Raw genomic sequence first — 13545 nt, 5'->3', positions numbered from 1 at the left:
AAATCGTGGGCAATACAGAAAGTCGAAAAGAAGCACAATGCCTTAATGCTTAAAAAGTCGAGGAATGTTATTCCTAAATACTACTAACTGAATTATGGAAAACCAATAGTAGCCAATGATTCACAAGTATATGTCATCATCCTATACAAACCAAACAACTTTTGTACACACAATACTGAAAAGGAAATGAACTGAAGTGAAGTGCTAACTAGGGCTTCCCCCCTGAAACATTTGCTGCAGGGCTTGTTGTAAATTCAACACAATCTCCGCATATGCTGATGATACAACCAAGCAAGCAAACCCGGTGTGAGTGGAAAAACTCAAAAGAAAGTGAAATCACATTAGTTATCCACTCATCACAAAGCAGGAAAAAAAAAAAGCAAAAGTGATACCTTCTGGTAAGCTCATGGTTCTCAAGGCATCCTCTGCATAAGACAAACGAGCTGGAACAGGTTGGGAACCCATTGCTCCAGCTGAGTTCGTATGGCTCTTCTTATATTGATGCATTGGCCATGCTAGAACTTTTACTCGTGTTGGAAGTACAGAAACAAGGTCTGGATATCTAAGGCTTACTGTCACCTTGCTGCATTAAATACAAACATAATAGTTGAAAATTAAGACTGAGGCATCATCTATCTACAGGAAACCACAAAAACTTAAAATAGTGTTCAAAAACCAACATATCACTATGAAAATATGCAGAAAGTATAGATATCCCCAGAAAATGCAAAGTGGACCAACCAATCAGAATCTTCCAGTACAAATTCAATCATGTGGTACGGAAGACTATGATACAGCTCTCCTATTTGATTTCCATACAACTCCTTAACGAGCCGAACCTGCAATGGTGGAGCAAACAAGTGCTTCAAGAAACAAAACATTGTCTAGCACGAGAACTACTGATTTGGGAAGATAAAAAAGTAATATTTCATATAAGAAACATAACAGCATTAATATTACCTGTTCCCGTCTGTCCACATAAGCCTGCAATAATTCTCCAATATGATCTATAAATCTCTGAAAGTAGATAGATAAAGAAAAATATTTACTAAGAACCGATCTAATTCCATTATCTTATCAAGTAAAAACCAGATATGCAACCAACTTACCATGGCATTAGAAGAAAGAAGATCATTTTCTACTTCCCGTATTGGCAGAAAGAAAGGAATTGTATGTTCAAGGACGGTCATCTTTTCAAGAAATGACTTGCTCTCAAGCACACAATGATACAGCTCACAAGGTTCCCCTGCCATTACATAAACATCATTAAATCAAAATAGTAAAATACACCATCCACGATATGCCTAAGCATGAAGCAATAACTTTTTACATGCAATCAAATAATAAAAACTTCTTCAGTAGTACCTGCAAAGGACGTTTCATATAATATGCCAATTCTTGTCCCTTCCAAACAACAAATCACCTGTTCACTTACAAGTTTGAGCTCCCAAGAAATGATTTCACAGATAAAACAATAACAAAGCACATACATAAATAGTTGCTGCAATATTGATCATTTAAAAACAAAACTTATGGCTAGTTACATATACTCTTTCTGAAGCGGACTTGCCTAACTATAACAAAAGAAATTCTTTTCTTTTTCTAACTCCTACATCTTACAATGTTATGAATATTAAAAGCACTTCCCTCAAAATTTTAAACCCTGTCCAAGAAACTGTTAGAAAGCTGCCCCATCTTCCCCGTAAAATTGTAGATAATGAACATTCCAAAATGTATTTTAGACATTTTATTACCTTATTTCCGACTCTGTAGGTAACTTTTTCTTGGAAATGAGATGTCAGCATGTCGTTTGCATCCCCAGATGTTGCCTTTCTGTCAGCCTCCATATGAACCTGATAATAAACCCAGATAAATTAGCATCTAATTCTAGACAACTTTTATCAAAAAGAGAGTAGAGAAACTATCATTAACAGAATGGAAAATTAAAGCAGGAAGAATTGTTCAACATCAGACAACTGCCACATTCATCAAATTCCAACTTTAACAGTAAAGTAGAGACTAAAATAATTACTTCAAAGCATTCAGGAAAAAAAAGACATACCTGCTCTCTTATTGTAGCTAATAACCCATCATTCCACTGTTCGCCATCTAAGTTAATCTCTGATGATCAAAAGGGAACAAAAAAGAAATGGCAATTTCTTGTCAGAGTTAAAAATGCTTGAATCATTTAACTTTTGCTTTATATTAGATAAAGCGTTGCACCAAAAGAGATTTTAAACATATAGATAAAGCATTATAAAGCTGATAATATTGCTACAAAACACAGTTGCAAAAAAAAAAAAAACACTACTCGATACTGAAAATGCACAAATATTTACCTTGACTTTGAGAAGCTCTTGCAGCTTCAAACTCTTTTTGTAGACGCTCAAATATCATCTTATCAGAATCCCTGCCAAATCACCAACACCTAGAGCATTAATCCTCAAAGAAAAAGAACAAGTGCACGTTCATCAGCTTTCTACTCTAAACAAGAAATCAGCTATCCTATGCAAGTAGATATAAGCCATTACAGCCATCATTTTCAGGCAACTTACAGTACAAGTATTAAAAAAAAACGCCTTAAGAATTAGTATAGAGATTATTATATTTATACCTGGAGAGACGCTCTGTAAGTTGGGCATGCCTTTTGACAACATTTGCAACTGAAAAAAAAAAAAAAAAAGGCAAAACAAAATTCAATTCCTTCAGAAACAGAAATCTTATATGTACATGCAGAAATCTTTAGAGGAAAAAAAGGAAAGAGATGCTAGTTACATCTTGCTCGCGTAGTCTCCAATCGAATATCTTCCTCTTGCATGAAATTCTATACCAATTAGACAGTGAGATAACGCCGCAAATTAAGAATTTATAACTATAATACGCAACTGAAATATACTAATAAACGAAGAGAGGAAAATAAACTGCAGGAAATGAATAATTACCACTTCTCCCATCGCTTGAGATAAGCTTCTAGGTTGCTTGACCTGCATAATTTCAAAGATTTCATTTCAGGCTTGCATTTTAGCAAGCAACTTGATAAATAAAAAAACGTCGAATATAATAAGCTGAGCTTGTATAAATCACTCTAGGTTGGAGACATTATAGAACATAAATTCGAAACTTCGTTAAACGTTGCCAATAAATCTGTAACAGTTCGGTGCAAGAAAGACGGATTCGAACACTGAATGCTTTGCTTTCCTGTTTTCTTTGTAAAAGGGAACAAAACCCTAACAAGCTAAAACATTGGGGGAGGCGGGAGGAAAAGGAAAGGCTTGATGGAGAATAGTGTTTTTGTTACGTGAGTGATTTTCTTCTGTTAATAGTTATAATATATTTTATATTTTACGGGCTCAAATGTTTGAGCTATTGGGCCTTTTCTGTTCCACTTTTATACAGAGCATTGCAAACTGCAATACTGCCTAAGAGAAGCACTCTGGGCCTTTCTCCCGCTAATGATTGAGTCACCCCTAAAGCGACTCCTTTTTATAAACTACCCTTTTCATCATCTTGATAGACAGCAAATAAAAAACCTTCATGGATTATTCAACATCGTATAATCAAAAAAAATTATATTTCGTAGAAAACTATTAAATATAATTTATTTTATTTTATTTTGAAAGCATAAAATAAATTTTTAATTTTTAAAAGAAGATTAAATTAATTTTAATATTATAGTAACAAATCAATTGAGATTATTTGATGCTTTTGAAATTTAAATTTTAATATTCAAGAAAAAAAACTTTTGGCAATGAGATGACCAAGTACAATATGACAAAAATTTTAATGCATTGTTTTAGTTTCTGCAATATTTTCACATTAATCCTTAATGTTATTTTACTTAATTAATACTTTTATTAAAATTAAAATTCTTTTTAGTAATCAAAATGACAATGACTTAAAAATTATGTGATAAAAATGAAAGTGTAAACATAATGTAACATATACAGTCAACTATCATTAAATATTGCGATTAAAAGTTAGGTAATGAAATTACAAAAAATAAAAATTTGGTGACCAAAATAAAAATACTCTTAAAAATTAAGTGGCCAATTGGGTAAATTTAATTTCTTTTCTATTGTGAATGAAGAAATAAAGCAAATTACATTATAACCAAACTAGGTTTATCTACATAACGAATGTCATCATTAATAAACTAAGAAATAAGTAACATAATTATTTTAAATGTTACTTTTATCAAACAACAATTATTCTTAACAAGTATTCTAAAAATAGTTGTTCTTTTAAAAGAGATATCAAGTGTAACAACAACTCTATTCATTTGAAGTTAACTTTGTTATTATATTTAGAAATGCAATTTCATTAAGCACGATTTTATTTGTCTTCAAGAATAAATAATATATAATTAGTGAAAACTAAATATCTACAATACCATGCATGAGCTTCTTTTGAAGTCTGATATGAAGCTTATATTTTAAATGTTCTGACTGTTTCTTCTAGGTCTTAGAAGCACAATAACACAGAGTAAGGCTGCAAATAAGTTGAGTTTGAATCAATGAGTTATTATTCATGTTCATGTATTTATGTTTATTTGTTTAAAATTATGCATGTTGACGTTCAATAATTTAATTAAATCAGTTTATTTGTGAACATTAAACTAATATTTTCTTAATCATATTTGTAAATATATATAATTAAACATTTTAAGAAAATTAAATCTTATTATGAATAATAAACAATTTTATCATTTTTAATTATATCATAATAAAAAACATTAATACTTATATTATAAATAAATAAACTAACACACAAGTAATAGTAATATTATGAAATATACATAACAGAATAATAAATATGTTTTATAAGATTTAGTTTTAAATATTAAATATGTTCTAAGTTGTTATATTCTTTGTGCATTTGAAATTTAGTTTCTTTATTTTTATTTTTAAGAAATTAATTTATTTACTTTTTAATTTCAAAATTTATGATCAATTATTAACACTTTGTTTTTTAAAATATATTGGCATATCATTTTAAAATAAAAAATATTCGATTGATAGCTATGTAAAAATAATGTTATAATTAAACTAGATTTAATAGAATAATTTTAATATTGTTAATAATTAGGCTTAATTTAAAATATATATAAATTCATTGAAATAAAAGTAATGAGTGAATAAAAATATAAAAGAGTAATAAACTTGAAGCTATTTTAACTAGCTTTAAATAAGTATAAACGAGTTTATTAATCAACATAAATATATAAACAACCTCAAGATTTTATTATTTATTTTGTTTAACTTGATAAATAAATATAAATGAAAATTATTAAATTATTTATGAATTAAACTTTAGTAAAAGGAAAATATTATTATTAAGAAGTATAAAAATAAAATAAAATAAAAGGAAACTACAATAGTAGCAGCGAGCGAGCGAGCGAGAGATGGAGCTAAAAGAAAACAAAGCCGAGCTGAAAATATAATAAACATAAGCAAAAGAAGAAGAAGAGGAAGGGAGAAAAGGAAAAAGAAAGAAAAAACTCGGGAAAATGGAAAATGCGCTCTAAATAAACACAACACATATACAGATAATTATTTTATATATTGGTATTTTAAAAAAAGAAATAAGGGAAAGGAAATAAAAGAAAAAGAAAATCGATAGAGGGAGCCAAAAAGAATCGATAGGGGGCTTCGAACAATCCAACCCCTAACCCCGACACCAATCAACAACTGCTGTGGCGTTGGATTTCTCTGCAATTGCTGAAGCTAAGGTCAGCCTTTTTTTTTTTTTTAAGCTTTCTCTTTGCTTATTTTCTTTGCAATTCTTGCTCTCTTCCTCAACTCTTATCTTACCAACTCCACTGATCTCTTTCCCTCAAACTTCAATTTGTCAATCCCCAACCTGTTTCCTTTTTCAATTGCCTGTAAAAGTATTACCTTTGTGGGTTCAATTGCTTCATTCTGTTTTTTTTTTTTTTAAATTTGCGGTTCGCGCTGTTCCAACTCTAGGGTTTTGATTTGTGCTTTGCGTTTATTCAATTCGGCTTTCTTTTTTGGGGTTTCCGTTTATTACTTAAGTGTAGTATGATCCTCCCCTAGGGTTTTGATTCTACCAAGATGAGATTTGGGTTTGCATTGTGTTGTTGCTCTTTGGGTATTAGGGATGTGTTAAAACTGGAATAACTCTTTATCTACCCTGGTGATTTTAAGCTTTTTTTCCCCTTTTTTTCTCTCTCTGGGATTTCATCATTGTTCTTTTACTCTCAATATGCAGAGGTTAAGAGTTTGATTTGCGTTGTATAGTATGCAAATTGGTGGATTTGGACTTATTTGGTGTCGGAGAAAACTGTAAATTGGGGGTGCAAACAGGTTTCGGTGGTTTTGTAGTTGTGTGAATGGTGTAGGAATCTGCTTATTGAACAATGCAACCTCAGCAGGGCTCCAGAATCAATTTAGGTGAATTAAAAGCTCAGATAGTGAAGAAGATTGGGGCTGAGAGGTCAAAGAGGTATTTTTATAATTTGAGTAGGTTTTTAAGTCAGAAACTCAGTAAAAGTGAGTTTGATAAGTCATGTTACCGCATTCTTGGAAGGGAGAATCTGCCACTGCATAATCAGTTGATACGGTCAATATTGAAAAATGTTTGTCAGGCTAAGACTCCACCGCCAGTTCATGAAGCAGGTCCCGCTAAATCTTTGATACAAAATGTGAAAAGTTATCCTGGTAGAGATGATGGACATGAACTGACTGGATCCCTTGTTCCCAACCTGAATCCAAACATGGCCATTTCGTCAAATGGGATTTTGCCAGTGTCATCCCTGCGAAAGGTTAGGTCTGGAGCACCAGATAGAAAAGTCAGGGATCGGCCCAGCCCACTGGGGCCAAATGGAAAGGTTGATAGTTTCTCACATCAATCCATGGGAACTGAAGACAATGGCAATAAATTGGGTTTGGAGAATGGGGATTTGACACCATATGATTATCAGCGACCATTGCAGCATCCTCAAGCAGTTGCCGAGCAGCCTGAAATTGAAAGAGAAGGTTTGGTGCGTTCCACGGGAAAGCCAAGGGTGCTTAGCAAAGGTCAGACTGAAGGAGCCATTGTTGAAGACGGGGAGGAGGTGGAGCAATCCAACCACATTGATTTCTCTAGAAGTCCTTTGCTTGCGCCTCTTGGGATTCCATATTGTTCAGCTAGTATTGGTGGGGCCCACAAATCACTGCCCGTGGCAAGCAGTGGCGACTTCATTAGCTACTATGACAGTGGTGGTTTGTATGATACTGAGACATTGAAGAAACGAATGGAGCAGATTGCAGCAGTGCAGGGCCTTGGAGGGGTTTCATTGGAATGTGCTAGTATGTTGAACAGCATGTTGGATGTATACTTGAAGAAATTGATCAGATCATGTGTTGATCTGGTTGGATCAAGGTCTACACGTGAATTGAGAAAGCAATCTGCACACAAGCAGCAGCTTCAAGGCAAGGTTGTTAATGGTTTGTGGCCAACTAATCACTTTCACATGCAGAGTAGCTCTGGGCCCACAGAAGTTTTGCAAGAACAGGGGCAGAGATGCTCAATTTCTTTGCTTGATTTCAAAGTGGCAATGGAGTTGAATCCCCAGCAGCTGGGTGAAGATTGGTCATTGCTGCTGGAAAAAATATGTATGCATTCGTTTGAAGAATGAATGCCCTAGAAAATTTGTTTATCATGAAGCTCTTATGAAAATATGTTGATTCTGGTTCGATGTGCTTGACAAATGTTGAAGCTCCCAGTTCATTCACATTTTTACCGAAATGAACCAGATTGCTCCCATTCAGATAAAGCTCTGGCCCTTGCAAAATTAAATTTTGGGTTTGAGTATCGGGATGCCTGTACCCTGCTGCAGAGCTGGGATGGATCAGAAAATTATTTTTGAGCAACTGAGCTAAGGTGCTTGAAAAGGAAGTGCTTTTAACTGGTTGCTCTGTTGTACCATTAGCATTGTTGTTGGCTGTCCTTACGGATCTCAGTCTTGTAATTTACAGCCATTGAGGAGGAAATCTGAGAAAGTTTTGCAGGGATACGCCTTGTAGCTTGGTGAAAGGTAAAATTACTTATGAAAGAGCTGCAGCATTGCTCTGTATGTAATTTAAAATCTGAGAATTGATTGAGTTTCAATATTAATAACAAATCCAACATCCATTAAATTGTCCATGTGGTTTATATTAAGAATTTCTTCTTGATGACCACTGAAAAATCTATTTGCGAGGCTTTGGGTTTATGTTCTCGTAGAGCTTATGATTTGCTAATTGTAATTAATTATCATTCAAAGGATTTTACAGTTTTCTATAGTTCTCACTCAAGCTTTTGTTCGTTTTTTGTTGATTGGATATGTATTTGTCTCCATTGTACTTAGCATGCAGCATCAGGGGGGAAGCATTAGTCGGATTTGGTTTGGGTGATTTTTTTCGATTATGGGTTTGGTTTTTATCAGTTGGGACAATTTGAAAATTGTAATTTGCCCTTGCTAATGGTTGTTGATGTACATAAAGGAGTTATATCGGACAATATGAAATACCAATGCTCCACGGCTTTGAAGGTGGATGGGTACATGCAATGCTTGTGAAGATCAATGTAATTTATAGTGTTGCATGTATGGGAAACATAGAGCAATGGCATAATGAACTCAAGAAATCTTTAAAACCATTATTTCTGGAATCATGTTATTATCCTTGTTCTCCCCTGGCCATAAATTCTCGGTCTGATGAAAGCCCTTTGCACACCGATCAATAACTGTGACTAACTGCAACTCTTGAGGTCATTGATTTGCATCCTCAAAACCTCAAAACCTCAAAACATAATAAGTTTCTTGAATTGGTTTAGCTGATGACAACCTCTGAAACATACAAGGAACTCACCCGCGTTTAAAAACATACAACCTTGTATAGAAGGAAAGAGGACGACTAAGCAATAAAAGCTCCTTTAGCCTGTACTGCAGGTGTACCCCTTCGAAGCCTCACAGATTAGAGACTGAAATTCATGCATTGTTAAGATAAACCCTTATTCCAAAATGTAAATGTAATAACCCCATGAAAGTTGGTGGCTATAGCTGTTAGTTTACTGATCACATAAAAGCCCGTATCGCTGTTTATTCAACCTTCAAATTACCAGCTGATGTAAGAAAACAAGTTCATCATGCACCTAACTAATATTTGCGGCAAACAACAGTACCAACAAGCGTGTTTTCATATTCACATTTCTTATATGGGAGAATGAGTTTTGGTGCAAAGCCAAGAGCACCTGGTTTGTAAGTTGGTTGACAACTTGACATGAAAGGGGTAGATATGATCATTAAAAAAATGCTGAAGATAAACTCGGTCTCTTGCTTCCTTTTTGTCAAATTCAACTCGAATATGAAGTAGGCAAACAAGACTGGGTGGGTTCTGCTGATGCTTTGCAAATTCTTGCTTCCTTTTTGTCAAATTCAACTCAAATATGAAGTAGGCGAACACGACTGGGTGGGTTCTGCTGATGCTTTGCAAATAGGGCACCAGTTCTTCATCCGTAGCCACTTTTGTATGCATGCAATGTGATACCTATGCTCACAATGCAACCTCCCTACTTCATCCCCAATAACATACTCTTCCTGCGAAAGGGAAAAAAAAACCAATGAATTCCATTAAGTTAGTGAAACCAGTCATGAAGCCATTGCAGTCACATCCAGAGATGAGTAGAGGAAAATAAATAGCACAAAGTTTTCATTAACAGAATGGAAGGTTAAGTAGCAAAGGACCTGGCATATGCTGCATTTGATATCATTTTTTTCACCCTCAAATCTGACATTTGCATCCTCCAAAGATGTTGCCTTGTAGATACCACTCTTAAGGCATTTTGATAACGCTGCTTCTGGTACCGCAGTGCTAACAGTTCCCATCCTTTCTTCTAGAGCTAGTAATTCCTGTCATGAATAGCAAGAAAAACTGACACCTTTAATTTATCTTAATGAGCATAGCATGGAGAAAAAACAAATGCAGACTTGAACCAACATAGTGAAACAAAGAGAAACCTCATATGACATATCATCTATATCCAATCTCATATCTCTATGCCGATCATAGAAGTCCAGGCTATTAAGGAGCAAGCTGGTCTCTAGAACAAGTAATTGCTGCAAGACAGAAACATAATCAACAACAGAGAATAATTAGGTAAACTCAGACACTTCAAAACTAATTACCTCGTATGTCAACTCTTCATCTTGTTCAATTCTCTCAAGTTCTAATAATACCTGCGTAAATACCAAGGAAACAGATGAAACTTCAATAATATAATGATACTACAAACAGACTACTAAGATTTCAATATGCCTCCAATGATACTACAAATAGACTACTAATATTTCAATATGCCTCTCCCTGTAGAGAACTCTGCAGCACCAGATGGTTCAAGATATAAATGGGTAAAGATATTCCATTTTTGCAAGCTCATGCAGACCCTTCCCTGAGTTCCACACAGGGGGGAGGGGGGGGGGAGAGAGAGAAGACAAATTTATAAATCCATGAATAAGCAATGCAGGTTGAAATGCTCTGCTAATATACCTCTGCAAAGCCATCCATATTGTAGTGCTGGAAGCTACCCCGGTTCACTGAAGAGTGGTAACCACTAACTTCTGAAGGACTGGAAGGCATGAAACTTCGTAAACTCTCATCTATACTACCTGATCGACTGTAAGAACTAGTACGAGTTGAGGCAGTTTCTATGGGAACAAGAGCATTCATATCAGTACGAATATGAGATTGAGGTGCCTGTGGGATGACTATGGGTGACTCATTCAAAGTTAAACTATTTCCATTTGCTTGGTTAGGGAGTCTCCCTCTACCATAACTACTGTTTGATCTCTGAGTCCTAACTGAAGAAGCAATACCACAATCCCTATTAGAAGACCAATTTCTGGCTCGCCTTGAATCAGAAATTGAAACACTGAGGCTAGAACTATTGTTCAGTCCCTCCGGAGATGACCCACTCAACTTCTTTCCCCAGGTGGAGGAACTACTCTCTCCTTCAGAATCTCTCTTTTTTACCGAATTTTTCCTTCTGCTGAAGCTTGAATCTGATGATGAGCAACCGGCAGGGGCAACAACAGAAATAGAGTCACATCCTAAATTTCTCAAACCGTACTTGCTTGTGTTACCTTGAGTTGCCTGGAAAGCACTTCGAGATGCCAAAGTAACAGATGGACTAGCCAGAGTATCCTGGTTGCCCAGCCTAGAGTTCTGAATAAAGCTTCTCCCCCGTTTTGTGTTTGATGCTACGCTGGAGCTTCCCACTTCCAGTACAGCAACTTCGCCAGAATCAGAATCTTCAGATTCGGGCTGCAACCCTCCTTGAATCTTTCCTAGAGGAGATAAGAGCTCTGACACCTCTGGCTCTTCCTGAACACTACTAGTTTCAGATGAATCTATTTCCAGCTGAGATGATAGCTTTCTGAGAATATTTGTAGAGGATTTTCTAGTGTTGCTAACTTCAGTGTATACCCCAGAGGAACTTCCAATAATTTCCTTGCCACTCGATGAAGGGTGGTAAGAAGGCTTCGAACATTTGGCTTTTCCAGAGTAGCAATTTGGTGTTCCTTTCGTGGAGTTCAGCCTCCTACTGCATCCAATACGGTTGCAAAATTGTGGATTTTGTTCTCTGATATTAACATGATCCTTCAAGATGAGACCTGATCCCTTGCCAGGTACAAGTCCATTAACAGCTCTTTTACCAGTATATCCATCCATGTAGGCAACAAGTATCCTTTATATCTGGAAAAACATCAAAATAAATGTATCATATGATGACTACATACCGAGCAAAAACAAAAGTAATGACAGAGATCCTCAGCCATGACGTAACTTTAGTTCAGGACAGGAAAGAAAACCCCAAAAACCCTAACTACAAGCACACAATGTATACTGCCGGAAGCAGTCACAATTTATTGGTGGTAAAATAAAAATTGAAAATAAAACGTTGCCTCTTAACAATCCAACAATTGGAGCTCAACCATGTTACCAACAACAACCTTCATTACCAAAGATCGTTATCACTCTCAATACTCCTATACAAACTTGAATGTTCCCAAGGCCAAAAATAAACAATTTGTTAAACTTACAAAGCGGGCAACTTCCAACGCAAAACTAACATAAATTTATAGAAGGGCAGAGATGTTAGTACATAAATCCCACCTCAAAATTGCTTGCCCTTTTCCACACAAAAACCAAATGTAGTGCCTTAAAAATATTACTTCGACTGTTCTTTACTTAAACAAGTAAAGGTTTTTTCCCCTGTAACATAATCATAACTAATCAATCAGAAGTGTAATTGCCAATGAAGTTGAAGAAATCCTAAAAGACAGTTGACTGTAAGCAATACTTGAGCTACAAAGTTGGAACCATAATGGTAGATTTTGCAACACGTAATATAATCTGTATTGCTAACTTTGTCCCCCTTCCCAAAAGGGGAAAAACTACAACTTGTTAACACAAGGAGAATTTGCATAACTTAGTCCTAAACCCAAATGTTTTTACTTTCTTTAATATCAATAAAACTACAATTCTATAGGCACATTCACACACAGAAAGAGATGGCAAAATCTAAAAGAAAAAAAAAACAGCTCAAAACCAAAGTGAAGCAATAAGATGGATGGATACTTGAGAGCTCACAAGAAAGAAAGAAAGATATGAAAGTGAGAAACACCCTTTGTCATCAAAGGATAAAACACGTTCAAGAGAGAGAACCTTTAAGTGACTTCTCAAAAAAAAAAAGTGAACACTGAAGAAAAAAGAAAGAAAATAAATAAAGGACACTAGATAGTGGCATGCTCCCACCATTGAATTTGATCCCAATAAAAGTGGGTCTCTCTATTTGGTTGAATAATTCCCCAAACAATCATTCATTTCCCTTTTTTTTTTTCTTTTGTAAAAAAAGAAGAGGCTTTGTCCGTGATTTAAGGGTGGAAAAAGCTGATCACACTTCAAAACAAAATTAAACTTGAAAACAGCATAGCAGACAAAGGAGACCAAAAAGAAAAAAAGCAAATTGAAAAAACCGTACAGATTTTATGACACTCAAATACCAAAACATTCTTGGAAAGCAGAATGATCAAGACATCAAAATAATCAATCTTTAATATGTACGTAAAATTATCGAAAAGTAAAGAAGTTCGATTAAAACAAAGACCCAGTTTTTTCTTCGAAATAAGAATTTAATATGTGAGGTGAAAAACGAGAATTCATGCAAGTAAAAAAGAAAAGAAGAAAGGAGAAGAATAAAAGCGAAGAAACAAAGTGCGTTATGGAGGAAAAGGCAACTATATTCTACCTCTTTGCTTCTCCGTCTTCTCCTTTTGATTATTCAAAATATACAGAGAGAAAGAGAAAGCGAGATCTTAAAGTCTTAAAGAAGATGAAGTGGGGAAAGAGAATGAATGAATGAATACAAAAGGCAGCAGTTATGAATGAACAAAGAAAGAAGAAAAGAATATAGTAAGTATTTTCCTTTTATTCATTTACTTTATCCCAACAAAACGTGACGTGCTCTGTGACAGTGAAAAAACAAAGATCAAATCAGCTA

At 34.9% G+C, this 13545-nt stretch overlaps 3 protein-coding genes across 10 annotated transcripts; 1 reads left to right on the top strand and 2 right to left on the bottom strand.

Annotated features, from left to right (window-relative positions):
- Window positions 1-67: 67 nt before the first annotated feature.
- Window positions 68-3336, bottom strand: LOC108473615 (uncharacterized). 3 transcript variants are annotated; one of them, XM_053028254.1, is made up of 13 exons: window positions 3085-3336; window positions 2943-2984; window positions 2776-2824; window positions 2615-2663; window positions 2340-2410; window positions 2063-2121; window positions 1755-1853; window positions 1366-1423; window positions 1110-1246; window positions 961-1017; window positions 742-839; window positions 393-583; window positions 68-275 (listed from the first exon to the last, which is right to left on the bottom strand). In XM_053028254.1, the coding sequence occupies exons 2-13, from the start codon at window positions 2952-2954 to the stop codon at window positions 205-207; spliced, it is 951 nt and encodes a 316-aa protein (XP_052884214.1). In that variant the 5' UTR covers window positions 2955-2984; window positions 3085-3336; the 3' UTR covers window positions 68-204. The 3 variants fall into 3 exon arrangements, with proteins under 3 accessions (XP_052884214.1, XP_017630776.1, XP_017630774.1); XM_017775287.2 differs by having other exon boundaries at window positions 3113-3336; XM_017775285.2 differs by having other exon boundaries at window positions 2943-3336.
- A 2008-nt stretch (window positions 3337-5344) lies between these two features.
- LOC108473672 (uncharacterized) lies at window positions 5345-8271 on the top strand. The gene is made up of 2 exons (XM_017775372.2): window positions 5345-5728; window positions 6232-8271. Exon 2 carries the CDS (start codon window positions 6380-6382, stop codon window positions 7640-7642), a length of 1263 nt encoding a protein of 420 aa, XP_017630861.1. The 5' UTR covers window positions 5345-5728; window positions 6232-6379; the 3' UTR covers window positions 7643-8271.
- Window positions 8272-9084: 813 nt separating this feature from the next.
- LOC108473671 (probable E3 ubiquitin-protein ligase RHG1A) lies at window positions 9085-13545 on the bottom strand. Of its 6 annotated transcripts, none has more exons than XM_017775369.2 (7): window positions 13294-13521; window positions 12159-12257; window positions 10533-11738; window positions 10172-10222; window positions 10004-10102; window positions 9731-9895; window positions 9085-9583 (listed from the first exon to the last, which is right to left on the bottom strand). In XM_017775369.2, exons 3-7 carry the CDS (start codon window positions 11712-11714, stop codon window positions 9422-9424), a joined length of 1659 nt encoding a protein of 552 aa, XP_017630858.1. In that variant the 5' UTR covers window positions 11715-11738; window positions 12159-12257; window positions 13294-13521; the 3' UTR covers window positions 9085-9421. The 6 variants fall into 6 exon arrangements, with proteins under 6 accessions (XP_017630858.1, XP_052884209.1, XP_052884211.1 ...); XM_053028249.1 differs by lacking the exon at window positions 13294-13521 and adding an exon at window positions 12624-12791; XM_053028251.1 differs by lacking the exon at window positions 13294-13521 and adding an exon at window positions 12636-12791.

This window comes from Gossypium arboreum, chromosome 5 (assembly GCF_025698485.1).
Source record: "Gossypium arboreum isolate Shixiya-1 chromosome 5, ASM2569848v2, whole genome shotgun sequence".
In the NCBI taxonomy this organism is placed as follows: domain Eukaryota; kingdom Viridiplantae; phylum Streptophyta; class Magnoliopsida; order Malvales; family Malvaceae; genus Gossypium; species Gossypium arboreum.
This window is presented reverse-complemented; position numbering and strand designations above follow the sequence as displayed.

Excerpts from the sequence above, each read along its gene's own strand:
- LOC108473615 (XM_017775285.2), bottom strand. The coding sequence starts at position 2,990 with ATGCAGGTCAAGCAACCTAGAAGCTTATCTCAAGCGATGGGAGAAGTG. Across the intron at positions 1,854-2,062 it reads TAGCTACAATAAGAGAGCAG|GTTCATATGGAGGCTGACAG; the intron begins GTATGTCTTTTT and ends GTTTATTATCAG. Across the intron at positions 276-392 it reads AACCATGAGCTTACCAGAAG|CATATGCGGAGATTGTGTTG; the intron begins GTATCACTTTTG and ends TTGTATCATCAG.
- LOC108473672 (XM_017775372.2), top strand. The coding sequence starts at position 6,380 with ATGCAACCTCAGCAGGGCTCCAGAATCAATTTAGGTGAATTAAAAGCT.
- LOC108473671 (XM_017775366.2), bottom strand. The coding sequence starts at position 11,714 with ATGGATGGATATACTGGTAAAAGAGCTGTTAATGGACTTGTACCTGGC. Across the intron at positions 10,223-10,532 it reads ATATGGATGGCTTTGCAGAG|GTATTATTAGAACTTGAGAG; the intron begins GTATATTAGCAG and ends GTATTTACGCAG. Across the intron at positions 10,103-10,171 it reads ATGAAGAGTTGACATACGAG|CAATTACTTGTTCTAGAGAC; the intron begins GTAATTAGTTTT and ends TCTGTCTTGCAG.